Source organism: Hippopotamus amphibius, chromosome 13 (assembly GCF_030028045.1).
Source record: "Hippopotamus amphibius kiboko isolate mHipAmp2 chromosome 13, mHipAmp2.hap2, whole genome shotgun sequence".
NCBI lineage: Eukaryota > Metazoa > Chordata > Mammalia > Artiodactyla > Hippopotamidae > Hippopotamus > Hippopotamus amphibius.
In genome coordinates, this window is record NC_080198.1 from 23,146,332 (window position 1) to 23,162,453 (window position 16,122).

At 39.2% G+C, this 16,122-nt stretch overlaps 1 protein-coding gene across 2 annotated transcripts in view; it reads right to left on the reverse strand.

Annotated features, from left to right (window-relative positions):
• The window catches only part of SLC25A26 (solute carrier family 25 member 26), a 138,543-nt gene that overhangs the window by 6,881 nt on the left and 115,540 nt on the right, over positions 1-16,122 (reverse strand). For both annotated transcript variants that reach the window (XM_057706067.1, XM_057706068.1), the window contains one exon: positions 4,789-4,858. In XM_057706067.1, the coding sequence (XP_057562050.1) occupies positions 4,789-4,858 (70 nt within the window). The remainder of the gene's footprint in view (positions 1-4,788; positions 4,859-16,122) is intronic.

A 16,122-nucleotide genomic window follows, 5' to 3' on the forward strand; every position in this document is an offset into this window, starting at 1 on the left:
AAATGGCTGGGTTCTTACGATTCAAAGAGTAAATTCTTCTGTATTTCCAGGCTTCTGATCAACAGGCCAGTTAGAGTAACAAGATGTCTAAACTCGCTTCCACATCGTGTTAGACTTAGTTTTGATTCAAGCCTGTGTTCTTCCTCACGGCTTCTTTCCTACCTTTTCTCTCCTGTCCTCTTTATTTAAATACCGTGACTGCCAAACTGATTTTTTAAAAATCCACGTATTTTAAAGGGGTCCATAGCTACAGACAGAGAACTTGCAGGACTACTTTCTTTTAACAGAAATCACAGTATATGGTATCATTATTTTATTTAATATGATACAGAGATATATTTTAAACCCCAAAGGCCCAAAGGAGATAGAAATAACAAGCCCAAAAGGGCTTTCTAAAGATTCAGCTTCCTTGAGCCAGGGTGACACTGGCAGTTTTCTAAGAGCTGAACAGAACACACGCGTGAAGGATGCTCCAGAAATAGCACGCCTCTCCCTCTAAGTTTTGCGGTGTGTGGACAAGGAGGTCATTTGATCTCTGCCAAATATCTTTCTAAATATGTTACTGAAATAAGATCATTAAACTGAACCTCCTCCATTTGGTAACATTTATTATGACGCTGACTTCTTGAGAGATGTACCCAGAATGACACAAATCTTAAAGCTAAAGAATAAAGACTATAAACACATAAACGAGAGTCCCTTTTATTGTGGCCACCTTTGAGCTATGAATACACGAAATGTTTTCCTCCCAATTCAAAAGCTGCCTGAAATTCAGAGCCTGATAAACTGCAAGTATTTTAAAATTCTGTAGACCCAATCCTGAAATACGACTCTTTCTTTTTTTTTTTTTAACCATTTAACCATTTACTTTGCCATAAAAGAGGTGGAACTCAAAGTCACGTGTATCTTGCCTCCAAAAGTAGTGCTGTTTCACTACACAATGACTTTGATATGTGAATAAGACAAATTCAAATTCGTCCAATTGTTAAAATTCGGAAGTGCATCTGCCCTTTTCCTATTTGAAAATATTTACAAACTGACCTAAACCAACTAAAAAGGCTTAAAAATTGACAGGGACATCATCTGTCCCCTGTCTGACCACTCAACCTCTCACGAGTCACCTATGTTGAAAAGTATCTGTCTTCTACTACATTTGGATACTGTCAACTGAATTTATTCTGGCCATTAGTAAAAGTTCACCATTCCTTTTCTGTAGATGCCTGCCAATATTCTCCCAGTGATTTCTGCTTCATGAAAGCAATAAGAAGAAAAGTTAGACGAAAACACATATGCTCAAATAGGTCCTAATTTTACTACCATGATGGAAATTTTATTTTATGAAAGTTATTAATAAGTCAATTTAAATGTCTTCAGATATCAAAGGCTGCCTTAATTCAGAGACCTCCTAATGTTTTTTACGAGGCTGTAAGAAGGATGTGTGAAGACCATGTAATAGGGCAACGGCTCATAATGGGGAGGGGCAGGGGAACTGTATTCTCAGTTAAAACGTAGTTATTTTCTACATTTTACTTAAGGGAACTGTAAACCACTGGTAATAAATACAAGGAACATGCTAACATATTAGACAGGAAATAATTATTTGCTACAGCAACTGCAGGCTACTCTAGTGCTCAAATCACATGTGGAACATTTCTCTGTGGGTTCCACTAGAGGTAGGTTTTTGCTGAATGTTAGGCTAACTGCTTTCAAGGACCAGATTCAGGGGAAAGTAGACTTTTACAATGAAACTACATCTCATGTGTCCTCAGGGAACAAACGCAGGTTCTCTGCCTCCTCCAGACAGAGGGGCCACCTTCCTGGGAGAGGTCTGGAGCTGTGAATGTGGTGGGGGCAGCAGTGGGCGGCGCTGCCACTTGCCGTCGCCCCGCCCCGCCCCGCCCCGCCCCGCAATTAGCTGGGAGCAGGAAGCGCCGGCTCCACATACGAGCTCCAAACAAGCGTCCAACTTCACAAATGTGTTTTCATTTGTGTTTTAAAGACGGTAACAGGCCCTGTCATTTGTTACCCAGATAATCCTTCACTCTATTCAAGAATTTCAAGCCATGGAGGGAGAGATCTCTCTCTCCTTCTCTCTTAGAGAGTGAAAGCTACGTGTTCATTTCAGGAAACTAATCAAAGGACATTAGAATAGCAAATATCACTATAGTAGCAGATGTCATAATTATTTAGACTGAATCATAGTTTTATGTTTTGGAAGTTAACTTCAAGTAGGGAAGCTGGCAAAATCCGGTTTTTCTCCCCCTAACTTAACCCCTGACCAGAAGCCAAGGGAATTTCTGAGCATGCAAGCCACCAACACCTCCGAACTCAGGGGACATTTTTGGATACTTGTGCCAAGTGGTTTATAAAGCAAGCATGGGCAGCAAGGAGTGCCGAGGGTGGCCAGAGAGTGCTTCGTCTACAGTGATTTAGCCAGTTTAAACTCAGAAAACCACAGCGGGATGAGAAATCAGATTTCTGGTTTAAGGGCAAGTTTTATCACCACCTTTACGGCCATGTGAGGCGAAAATATTTGAAAGTGCAGCGGGTAAGCATGTAAGATCTCAGGGGCTCTCCAAGGTGACAAGTCATTAGTCGTTTCTCTATACCGCGCAGTGCACAATCTTGCAACAAATTCTGATACAGTATCACTTTTTCGCAATTTGAATTATTTTCCAATTATGTTTATCTTTCAGAAAGGTTTCAAAAGAGTAACCTTGTTCCTGAGGATCAACATTTGTACCAACTAAAATTTCAAAACATAAGGGATATAAACAAGAAATCTATTTATTTTACATTATCTTTTATTAAATACATGTAGACCTACTGACAATGGATTTTTTGCAGACCTTGGGCAAACTGCCATCAGAACCTCAGCTGAAAAAATAATTGTCTTGGAGTTTTTAAATCTATACCCAACTAGAGGTGATGATTATGTATAGTAAGTTTCTTAATGTGTTATTTTTTTCTATGCAATTAAGAATATGAATTACTGTGATGATGACAGCTTTTCATCTCCTGGGTGTTGGCTGTTTTTATTTGAAATAGTAATTCCTTAAACACAGTTCTACGGACTAGCAAATACTAACACCCATGAGCGCACCTAACCCAGCGACAACCCCTTAATGGAGGGAGGGTTGCTTCTATGTTACAGGTAAGGAACCTGGTGCTCAGTAAGGCCCCCAAGTCTCATTCCTTAGCTGGGGATAAACAGAGGTCTGCCAGCTCTGTGATGCGGACAGGTCAGCCAGCACTGGATCCCGCGGCTCTGGACGAATCCCTTCCCTGCCCCTATCCCAGTTTCCCGCTGTCCCTGGAGGGCGGTGCGGGTGGCTGCGCTCCCCACCCCCAGGGGAGCCACTGGAAGGGAAAGGGCCTGGCCCACAGGATCCCACCACACAGTGGGTGTCTGATAAAAAGCTGCTGCCCAGCCCCCACTTCCGACTAAACTAAGTGCTTAGTGCCTATTACACAGCATAATTCAGAAAAAGGAATTGTAATGAACACACATGTCCTTAGTAGGAACAACGCATATCTGCAAGCCAGCGTCTGAACTGGCGACTTAAGGAAAGGGACCAACACAGAGATGCTCATCGTATGTTAACTTTAAGAAGTGGCCTTCCTCATCCAGGATGACTCAATTTCCAGAATGCTCACTCTGTCCCCAGGGCCCAGAAGGGAGTCCACAGAAACACACATTTCTCTTAGGGACTGAGGAGTAAAGACTCCTGACCGTTGGCAAATGAATCAAGACCACCTACCCATTTCACACAGCTAAGGACTACAGATCATGTGGAAACAATTATCTGTCATAATCAATCTGAGCTGGCTTCACATCTAGAGGCAACAGTCTTATTTTGGATTATCAATTCCACAAGTCAGATGGGTCCAATTACTAATAAAGGATCCTATAAAATGTATGTTTTCTGTTTTCCTAATCACTACACAACAAAAAACCCACCCAACGACCATTAAACAAATTGGAAACGAATTATTTTCTACTAAAGTTGGTATCCTAAGCCCACGCATCTGTCAGTTTACTGGATTCGTATCAAAACTAGCAGTTTACAATTTTCTGGCCCAATCTCTGTTTCAACTTACTTCAACCGTAGTTCTCACAACCTTTATTTGCAACAACAAAATGGCCTTCTCTCTTAGACTGTTACACCTTTCACTTATTAAATGAACTTCTTTCTAGTTTCTGAGTTCTCACTAAAACCTCACTGGAAAATGCAGATGACCAAGTGATGGATAGCATGACATTGCACAGTGTCACTCTGCTCCTCGTTTAATGTCTAGAAAATGCCCAGATGTTTAGATCTCCGTGTTTTCTACACCATGCAGTTTAGCCTTCGGTAAGTTGTGGAGCAGCCTCTGCTCTCCTGACACCAGTTAATCTACAGCGCTGTCAAACACGTCACCCGCACTGTGAATCACTGCCTTCTGCAGAATTCACCTAAACCCCCCAAGAAGTGCTCAAGGCAGACAGCTGCACCCACAGCCAGTCTCTTCCCACAGAGGCCTTGCTAAATCATCTTCGAGATAATCCAAGGGCCTGAGTGAAGGCTTTAATGAAATGAAAAGAAAAATTTGTCAAAAACAAATTGGCTGTCTTTCAGGCAGACACCTTTTTAGCAGGTTTTTTGTTGTCCCCTCCCTCAAACAACTAGTGGAACTCTTCTTCTAAGCAATCTGGAATTTCTGAAGAATGTTGTTTTTGCATAGTTAATATTTTCACATTTTTCTCCCCCTCTTTGGTCTTGCCCAGTATAATATAATCCTTTGCACCTGCAAAAGCTCCACAGACTGCTGACTGCCAAGAATCCACCACATGATCCTGCCTCCAGGACCAGAGGGCCTGCGTTTAAGGAGAAAGAAAAATACAAGTTATTAAATATTCGAATTTATCGGAACCTCCTGCGGGTTAGCTCTGGGGATGGGAACTTAAGTGAGAAGCTATTTTGGTGGCATTCCTCACTGCTGACATAAGTGATTTTCCCAAGGACTTAACTGCATTCTAAAATAAGTCAAAGAAACAAGGGTGACAGCTACATTAGAGTACCCAAAGGAAACCACTTTCAGGCAATATGTGTAATAGACACACACATATAAACACATTTACATATATGTGTAAAAATAAAGATATATCTTTAGGACAGTGTAAGATTTTAAATATTTCCCACAGAATTCTAAGCATACAAATACCATTATTCACAAATTAGTCCAGAGCAGTGTATACCAAGTTCCACAGCTCTTTCTTCAATCTTTATCCATGCTATACATGTTTGAAGGATGCTGATGCTATTACTGAACAACGTAAAGTTTGTCAAAACTCTTTCTATACTGTTCATGTAATACGTTGAGGATTACACAAATACTCATGCAGAGTTTCAAATGAGGCAAAATGATGACATGGTGTCTTGCTGAGAGTTTATGATTTAGTAGAAAATAACATCATAACAAATGGTGAAGAGCACTGAGTCAGGCCCCGCCTAATCTCTGAGCGTATATCAAAACCCACAGTCCTCACAACAACCCTGGCAGTCGGGTCCTGTTATTAGCCTCCTTTTACCCAGGCTTTCTAAAAGCAGAGCCTGCACTCTTTATTTTTGTTTTTAGCTTTATTAAGGTATAACTGATATCCAATAAACTACACATATTTAAAGTACGTAATTTGGTAAGTTTTGATACACCTACATATGAAATCATCCCTGCAACTGAGATAATGAACATACCCATCACCCCAAAAAAGTTCTGTGTCCCTCTGTCATCCCCCTTTCCAGCCCTTCCTTACGAACCCCTAAACAATCTGATCTGTCACTCGAGATTCGTTTGCCTTTTCTAGAATTTTATATAAATGTAATTATACATTATTTTTTTAACCCAGATTCTCCCTTCAGAATTTTTGTATGATTCATTCATGTTAGGGTGGATATCAATAGTTATTCCTTTTTAATCGGTAACTAATATTCCATTGTATCATTATTTGTCTATGTACTTACCTACTGATAGACATTTGGGATTTTTTCTGGTTTTGGCTATTACAAATAAAGCTGATATGAAAACTTACATTCATGTCTTCATATGGACACATACCTTCATTTCTCTTGGAGAAATACCTAAGAGTGAAAAACCTGGACCAAGTGGCATGTATATGTAGACATACCTTTCAAGAATCTACCAAATTGTTTTACAAAGTGGCTGCACCATTTTACACTCAGACCAGTTCCAGTTTCTTTACATCCTTTCCAACACCTGGTATTGTCAGTATTTTTAAAATTTAACCATTTAAAACTGGTTTGTAGTAGTATTTCATCATGGTTTTAATATGTATTTCCCTAATGACTAATGATGCTGAGCTCTTTTTCATGTACTTTTTTATCATCCATAATTTATTTTCTTTAATGAAGTGTCTGTTCAAAAGTTTTGCACGTCTTTATCGGGTTGTCTGTTTTTGTAATTATTGAGTTTTGACAGTTCTCTATATAGTCCAGCTACAGGTCACCTGCAATTATTGTCTCCTGTTCTGTGGCTTGTCTCTTCATACTCTTAACAGTGTCTATCAAAGAAGAGAATTATTTAACTTTGATGATGTCCAAATCATCCTTTTACAGAGCTTGCATTTGGTGTCCTAAGAAATCTTTATCTGACTCAGACCACAAAGATTTTTCACCTGTTTTCTTCTAGAAATTTTATGTCTTTAGGTCTTACATGGAGATCTATCTTCCATTTTAAGTTGATTTTTATGTACGCTACAAGGTTTGGATTGAAGTTCTTTTGTCTTTATATATGGATATAGAACTGTCCTAGCAATTGGAAAAGACTATCTTTTCTGCAATGAACTGCCTTCTCACTTTGGTCAAAAATCAGTTGTCCTGTATATGTGGATTTATTTCTGAACTCTATTTTGGTCGAATCTACAGATCTATCTGGATACCATTTCAGTACTTTTTTGACTACTACAGCTCTACAATAAATCTTGAGATCAAGTAGTGTAAATTTTCCAACTTTCTTCCTTGTCAAAGTTGTTCCGACTAGTCTAGAGTCTTTGTGCTTCCATATGAATTTTAGAAGCAGCTTATCAATTCCTACAAAACAGCCTGCTGAGATTTTGATTTGAATTGCAATGAATCTATCAATCACTTTGGAGAGAATGGAGGTGCTAACAGTACTGAGTTTTCTGACCCATAAACATGGTGCATCTCTCCATTTACTTGCGGCTCCGTTATTTTCTCTCAACAATCTTGTAGTCTTCAGTATATAGGCCTTGCACTTGTATTGTCAGGTTTATCCCTAAGTATTTCAAATGTTTTGATGCTACTGCAAATGGTATTGCTTGTTTTTTTTTTCTTTTCTTTTTTTAATCTTTATTGGAGTATAATTGCTTTACACTATTGTGTCAGTTTCTGCTGTACAACAAAGCGAAAGAGCCACACGTATACATATATCCCCATACCCCTCCCTCCCAACCTCCCTATCCCACCCCTTTCAGTCTTCACAAAGCATCAAGCTGGTTGCTTGTTTTTTTCTAAATTTCAGTTTCTGATTGCTTCACGTGTCGAAATACAACTGATTTTTGCATACTGATCTTGTATCCTGCAGCCTTGCTAAATTTATCAAGTCTAGTAGCTTCTTTGGAGATCCCATCAAATCTTCCAAGTCAGTGACCATGTCGTCTGTGAATAAAGAGAGTTTTACTTCGTCCTTTCCAATTTGGATGACTGCCTTTTACTTCTTTTTCGTGCCTTACTGCACTGGGAAGGACCTCTACCATAGTGCCAGGTAACCGCAGTAATGACGAAGAACAGTAGAAATGAGGCCTCGTGAATATATTCGTTACAATGGTTAGAACCGTATAATGGTCTGCTGATGCTGGCGTCACATTTTTTACGGATGACCAAATATACCACAGCTGAAAGCAGAATAGCAAACTTAGTACTACTTTCCTACTCTCAATACCTCCCAACTGAAACTACACCTGGAAGTTGAGAAAGTTGCCACAGAAATGGAGAAGATGCCATACAAGCAAACCAAGGCATGCACGGCCGTCTGTCTGTCGACTTTAACCACTTTTCTGAAGTCAGACACCTAACTACGTAAATAACTTAAGTCAGACACGTATCAACATGTGGCGTCTGAGGACTCCAGCATTTCATTCCACCTAACTGCCGAGAACAGTTACTTGGAGAGTGTTATTTATTAAAACCACTGGACTAAGAGTGCAGCTATCAAATAGGTTTTTGTGACCTTACTTGTGGAAGCAGACGAGCCAAACCAAAGTTTTATCACAAACAGCTTTCTAAAGATAGTCGTGCCATTAAGCACAGTGTTTGGTACTTTTTTGGTAAATGCTCTAATGTTTGCAAATATACCTGTGTGCTTTTGTAGGAAACAGTATTTTCTCCAGAGCTCTTATAAGCACTGGAGACAGCATAAGAAGCAAATTAGCAGAACAGCGTGTGTATTTTGTCAGGCTAGTGCCAATTGTACCACCATTATTTCTTTTGCTGACTTTTTAGAAAAGGGATACAAAACAATCATTCAGTCGTTCAGTCCATAAAGACCATCTTCAGTTTCCACTGGTACCTTCAAAGGTTCCAGAGAACCGAAGTTTACTCCAAACAGACTTAAAATACTATGAATAATGCTAAGTTCATAAGCAGTAATAAAGAACGAATAAGTTTGTGCGTTACATGTTATACGGGAGAAGAAAAAATCAAAGGCACTATGTAATTCACAAATTCAACATTCACTCAATACCTACTAGGATTAAGGCAGTATAGGGCCAAGGGAAGAAAAAAAAAAAACAGCAGTCCCCAGGTCTCATATCTGATGGGGGTAGAGTGAGGGCAGGAAAGTGTTATAACAGAAAGAAGGCAAGTGATAAAGAAGGCTTCACAGAAGTGCCTACCGTAATCTAGGGAGGAAAAAAACTGGTTGCCAGGCTGGGGGGTGGGGGGATCAAAACAGACTCAGGTGGCTGAAGACACAATTTAAATATAGAATCTCCAAAGATAAGCGTAACTTTCCACTACCACCTGGCCAGAATAATTTCGCCCAAAAACATGCAAAGAAATCATTTTGTGTTAGAAAAGGATACTAATATCTTAAACCACCACCACCACAAAAATCTCTAGAACCAAAGGATTTAGAGTCAATGAGAAACTTCCACGGCAGACACAGAGCGTAACAGAAGTAACGGTTATAACAGCAACCATAATAAACACTTACTTAGAACTTACTATGCTCCAGGCATCCAACACTTTACATACATTAACTCATGTAATCCCTAACCACAATCTTCTCAGGTATGTACCGTCTTATCCTCATTTTACAGAGAGGGAAACTGAGGCTCAGAGAAGTTAAGTAACTTGCCAAAGTTTAAACAGGTCAGTACAGAGTATATAAGTACTTGGATCTATAGGTTACAGGTGTCTTGACAGCAAACAGAAGGTATTTATAAGACACTTCACTTCCACATACAGATGATAACTTTTGCTAGAATGATATCAGAATATCTAAGTGAATGAACAAAATATGTCAATGTCCAAAACAACTTGCTTTAAATAATATGGGTTTGTAACTTTTTTTACATAAAGAATTGTCTGGATATAAAACTTTGGAAAAAGAATACTGAGACCAAGCTAAAAAAGATGAATGTTATTTGCAAATGACTCACTTGGGGGCAACTTTAAATTCATTAAGCAACAAGAATATGACAAGAACCTGGCTGATAAAAAGTACTGTATATGGGGGCCTCCCTGGTGGTGCAGTGGTTAAGAATCCGCCTGCTAATGCAGGGGACATGGGTTCGATCCCTGCTCCAGGAAGGTCCCACATGCCACAGAGCAACTAAGCCCATGAGCCACAACTACTGAGCCCACACGCTGCAACTACTAAAGCCCGCACCTAGAGCCCGTGCTCTGCAAGAGAAACCTTCGCACTGAGAAAACCCGTGCACTGCAATGAAGAAGAGCAGCCCCGATCACCACAACTAGAGAAAGCCCATGTGCAGCAACAAAGACCCAAAGCAGCCAAAAATAAAATAAAATTTTTTTAAGTACTGTATATGAATTATGAAAATATTTTGAAATTACATATTGTTCACATATATGGAGGAACTGGAGGACTGTGACCAACAAAAAACCAGCTGGAAAGACAGGAAAGATTACACACAGGATATGTAATATTGTTTACGAGCTTTAAATAATTTAAGAGTAGATTCGAAAATGGAATAAAAATGTAGCGTAGGCAACACTATGAATGACTGCTGTTGACAACATTACCTACTACTTGCTGAGTACCTAGCACGCTCCAGAAACTATGCAAAAGATCTCATATTTCTCATTTAATTTTGAAAGGCGTGTATTATTATTCATGAATACAGGTGTAGGGTGGTACTAAGAGATGTCAAGCAACTTGCCTGACGTCACGCAGGTCGAAAGTGGGGACGTTAAAGCTGGTTTTACAGTCCCCTCACAGCCATGTGTCTTGTAGACAGACTAGTATACAAGCAACATTTATAAGCTTCCTCAGTAGGCAGCTCAGCTTCTAGGGAAACTACAATATAGTATACAAGTTATTAATGAAAATATTTTGATGTCAATAAAATTTATTTAAATCATGTGGGTTTGGAAGGGGTTTTTTTTTTCTTAAGGCCCTGTCTCAACACCAAAAATTTTTAAATTGCCACAATTTCTCAACCCAAGTAAATCTTTCCATTGCCACAGAGGCTAATGATTATTCCTGTAAAAGCAAGTAAATGCCCGCAGGGGTAGAGCAGAAAGGGGGCCCAAATGGGAAGAACCACAGTGTTGGATCTCAACGGATGAGACAGAGGTTGGGAACCTAAACAAGTAAGACTGAAAAAAAAGCAGGCGGCCAAACTTTACTTGGTTGGTGTCTACTTATTGCTCGCAATTCAAAGTCCTATTTCTGTTTTCCTTTTAAATAAAAAATGAGATTTTCAGAGGAATCCAAGCACATTTGTTTATATCTCATATAAATGACACATTTCAAATAATGGGAGTGGCAGTCAGAAATGTTCTTAGTTTCACTTCTGTGGTTTTCTTGAGTACAGTTTTCTTAACATAGGATGATGGGAGACGATTTCTAGTATCTTATTTAGAAAATTTCATTTTGAAATAATTTTAGACGGACAGAAAATTTGCAAAAATAATAGAGGTCCAATATACCCTTCACCCAGCCTCCCGTACTACTGACATCTTGTACATAACCCAAGTATAATTATCAAAATGGGAAATGAAAATAGGTACAACACTATTAAGATACAGACCATTCATATTGTTTAAAGGTGTACAATTTTTAAACATCAGGCCTAGTTGGGTTTTTTTTTTTTCTCCAATTAATGATATTTCTGTTACCTAGTAGGATATTATGAGGCATCCTGAATACTTAGTGGTAGTTCTAATTTCCCAAGTGATTCCTCGCTCATAGCTCAAGGCCCAGAACAGCATGAAGCGATTCTGAGGCTCCCACACACACACCCCCGCCAGTTACAGCTGTTAGCACCCGTAAAGCTTTCTTTCATTCACAGGAGAGAGAGCAAACACAAGGCCCAATACCAGGGAACGGCTGGGCGCCCAAGCCTGGGCCAAGTGTCTTCTATTCAAGTACAGCATGAAGAGGAGGCTTTGTCACCTTAAAAGACCCATCCAAATGTGTACAGTTGTCTTATGAATGAACAACAAACTGAAAATAAGTGTTTCAGCTTCGTGCAGGGAAACTTCAATTTGGGACTTCTGCAGCTATCATATTCAGAAGTAGTTATGTGGCTTCTAATCGTGCAAGATTATGAAACTTCACCGCGTGATCTTTATGGTACAACAGTAGTTATGTGTGCTGAGTCATCTACCCAATTCCACATGAATATCATGGTAATTAGTGATGATAATTCATTTAAGACAACAGAAGAGATAATCCTCTGTGCAGGTCTCACGGCTGTCCCTCTAGCACCTGAATTTTATAACACACTAAAGACAGCAAACGAGGGGCTTCCCCGGTGGCACAGGGGTTAAGAATCCGCCTGCCAATGCAGGGGACATGGGTTTGAGCCCTGGACTGGGAAGATCCCACATGCCACGGAGCAACTAACCCCATGCATCACAACTACTGAGCCTGTGCTCTAAAGCCCACGAGCCACAACTATTGAGCCTATGTGCCACAACTACTGAAGCCCGCGTGCCTAGAGCCCATGCTCTGCAACGACAGAAGCCACTGCGATGAGCAGCCTGAGCACGACAATAAAGAGTAGCCCCCGCTCGCTGCAACTAGAGAAACCCCATGTGCAGCAACGAAGACCCAATGCAGCCAATAAACAAATAAATATTAAAAAAAAAGACAAAAAAAGACAGCAGACGATTAATTTCACAAAGCTATTGTAGAGCTCTGGCGCATACACTTAACAGTTAAAGCAACAGTTGCCTATAATTTTATTATTCAGTAAAATGATCTCTCTGTGGAGTACTCACATACAAAAATGACTTTAAAAAAGAGATTTCCAAAGCAAAGTTTTAAAGTAAAAAGAATAATGGATATAACTGGGAACCACAATTAAGCTTTCATTTCTGCCATACCATGGCTGGCACAATATAAGCAAGTGGCTAAAGGGCTAAAATGGATTCCTCTTAAACAGAACTGCAATAAAACTTGATACCCCTAACTATTTACAGTAGAAAGGCTAATCTTGGTTATAATGACAGCTGGATTGAAACTATCCTGAGATGTGTAAATAGCACCAACTTAGTGTGGTTGATTTGTACTTTGTTTTTGGTTAAACTGTATTTTGGTTGGTTGAGATATTTAGATACTTACCTTCTAGATAATCAGGGTGGTAAAGATAATAAAAATTTATAAGAAAATTTTAACAACTGATTATGCTGATAACTATAAGGAAAGAAATTTCACTTATTCTTGAGCAAAAGCAAGATGGGCTCAAATGCCGAGTTTGCTGAGTAATATTTAGGTTTTACAATTACAAAGTAGTATTTCTGGATCTGTGTGGCTAGGTTTTATTGGGGAGGTATTTATTCTGAGTGGAGGGCTGTCTTGAGCTTTCTGGATCTGTGGTTTGATGGCTTTTATTAGTTTTGGGTAGGGACAAAAAGTACCTAAACTGAGTAACAAGATTTAAAATAGATAACCAACAAGGACCTACTGTATATGGCGCAGAGAACTCGGCTCAATATTCTGTAATAACTTAAATGGGAAAAGATTCTGAAAAAGAATGGATATTTGTATGGGTATAACTGAATCACTGTGCTGCACACCTGTAACTAATACATCATTGTTAATCAACTATACTTCAATATAAAATAAAAGTTACAAAACTAAACTGACAAGTAGTTACCATAAAACCAATGATTATAAGTGATGCTCGTGATGTAGCTTTTAAGCCAACAAGAAAAGGTGTGATTATTTTTAATACTTCTGCCTGGAAAGACACTCTTGGCTTGCTATGGTTAAGGATGGAACAATCTTTTTAAAAGATTTTTATCAAAAATAGTTCAAATGGAAGAACTGGGAGACTTACACTAACAAGCTCCATTTATCCGGAAACAGGTACACTGACAAGCCACCAACCTCGAAAGTACCAAAAAATATGAATAATAAGGAGTCACTTGTTTTCATTAACCTTCAAAAGCTCTCTCATCTGACTCTTGCTTCTACAGGAGAGGGACCTCACTGCCTTCACCTCTGGAGTCCCATAGGCGCCTTGTGCAATTCATCATACAAAGAAGGCAGGCAAATATTTGGAACCTATATGAATACCTATAACGTAAGTAGTGTTGGATAATTTTACCCTTGTGTAGAGAATGAGGAAAACATGAACTGGCCAAACACAATCCCAAATTTTCATTCGTGGCTCAGTAGAGACCCATATAAAGCAGGAATGGCCAAGAGGTTCCACCTCAAGGACGAACATTTACTTAACTGGACAAGGCTTTCTAGTGAGCTGGGCTAAGATGGTTCCAAGGTTTGGTTGAGGTGCAGCTGGAAGGAGAGCTAGGATTAACCAGTGATGACACAGCAAAATAGCACAAACAGTATCATATCACATATTCACACCAAACACACTAAACAAACACCAGAAAGACTCACAAACGCCCAGGAAGCAAGTCTAAAGGACAGACAGAAACAAAGCTAACTCCTTCTTTCCCCCTTTTTTTAAATGAGGTTACGTGTGAATCTATAGATGGCTCCCTTGAAACCAAATACCAGCAGAGCTTTACACCTCCAAAGGAACTGAGCATCGTTATAGGAATTTTCTAAAAAGTGCTTCTTAATATACTTGTTTGATAATCTGACTGAAATAAAGTGTAGTTAACTCCCCTCTCTTCTTTACCCTTGTCTCAGCAAAGAAAAAGTCAATATGACTCATCACAGGAATGTTGTATCTGACTGATCATATTCATCTCATTTTAGTCACAAATTTGCATAAACAGAAAAGAGACACCCAAAAGAAGAAGGCAAAGGAGGAATCCTGGTGTGCCTCTTATTGTTTTTTGACAAAGGAACCTAACCCACTGCCCTCTAGGCTGTGGGACCCATGAGGCAAGGTTAAATCTTAACTCGAACCTGCAAGGGACATATTAGGTGCTGGTATTGCTTTGGCTTCACAACTGTAACTACAGCAGGACGCCAGGAAGCTGAGCACACCCTCCCAAAAGAGGAGATGGGAGAGGGATCCAGAGCCTCAGAAGTGACACCCTTTGCATCCATCCTGTCAGGCGTGTGCTATACGTCCCTCCTTCCCTGCTTGGTTTTCTTCGTCATATTTTTTTCACTCTCGGTCTTTAAAAATTCAAAAGTTCTCATATTTTTTGAATTGTTAGCAGATGTCTGCTTCATTATAATGAGATTTTGCTAAAATCCTAATCAGCATCTCAGACTCTGACTTTGCTGGTGATCTGGACATAAAATACTTTGCTCTTAATTTTAGGTGTTTTCTTCCATGTTGACATACTATATTTAATTAAGGGTACAAGCTTAGTGAAGTAAAAATCATCCATGATCATTTTCACTCGCTACCATTCCCTTCTCCATCTTTAATACGCTTTTACAGGAAACTATGCTCTGCTCAAATATGTCTGTGCAGACACCAGACTGTCCCAGTCTCATGACGGTGCAGGGGTGCACCTTCTAAATTACTATCATTTTGTTCATATACTAAAGGTACGGAAGAATCTTGTGGCTGGGGCAATAATTGACACTTTATTATTAAGATAAGAACCTACAAGAATAAACAAGTTATTTACCCTTCAATTTGAATAAAAATATAGTTTTTATAAAGTACTGGCTGTTTAAAAGACATAAAATGTACTGACTTTATACGTTGTACTATAACTGAAATGACAGTCCACTGGCCGCTGATTTCTATTACAGAGCTAAGATTTCATCTTCGAAAATCATTAGCATAATGTGAAAATCTTACATAACAAACTGATTATGTTTTCATTTTGCTTCAAAAGTTGCTTCTGATGTTAAAGCTTCCAATTCTTCTAGTTACTGCTTTGCAACTTTGTAACACCTTGTGGCCAGAAGCAAAACTACTTAGACTTGACAGCATTCTTAAGATCCTCTACACTGTGCTATACACATATTCAGACACTACACCAAATTTGACATTCTTACAGGAAATTTTATCATATCCTTTCAAAATATGTGTATTGTTTCCCTAAGGCTCAGTAAAGAGTACATCTGTATGTTATAGCTGTGGTCATACTTCTAAAAGAAACTAATTATAAATAAAACAGTTAATGTATACAGCTACCCAACTTTGCACTGACCTTGAAGAAGAAAGAATGCTAACCTCCAAACAATTAGTAAATAGTTATAAACACCTGCTGTGTAAAAGACAGAAATATAAAGAATATCAACATAAACATAAACAATCAGAAGACAAAGTTTCTTCCTCCAAAAAGCAAAGTCCTACAAGGAATTAAAATGTGGAAGAATGTGGTCTGGCTCCACTCATCCCCATAAACTATCTGTGCTCCCCCATGTCGGTCTCTGGGAGCTGACTCCTTCCTGAAGCGAACACTGTTTAACCCTTGCCCAAGTACAGAAGAACAAGGGATGTGGTTGGGGAGCTGGTCTAAG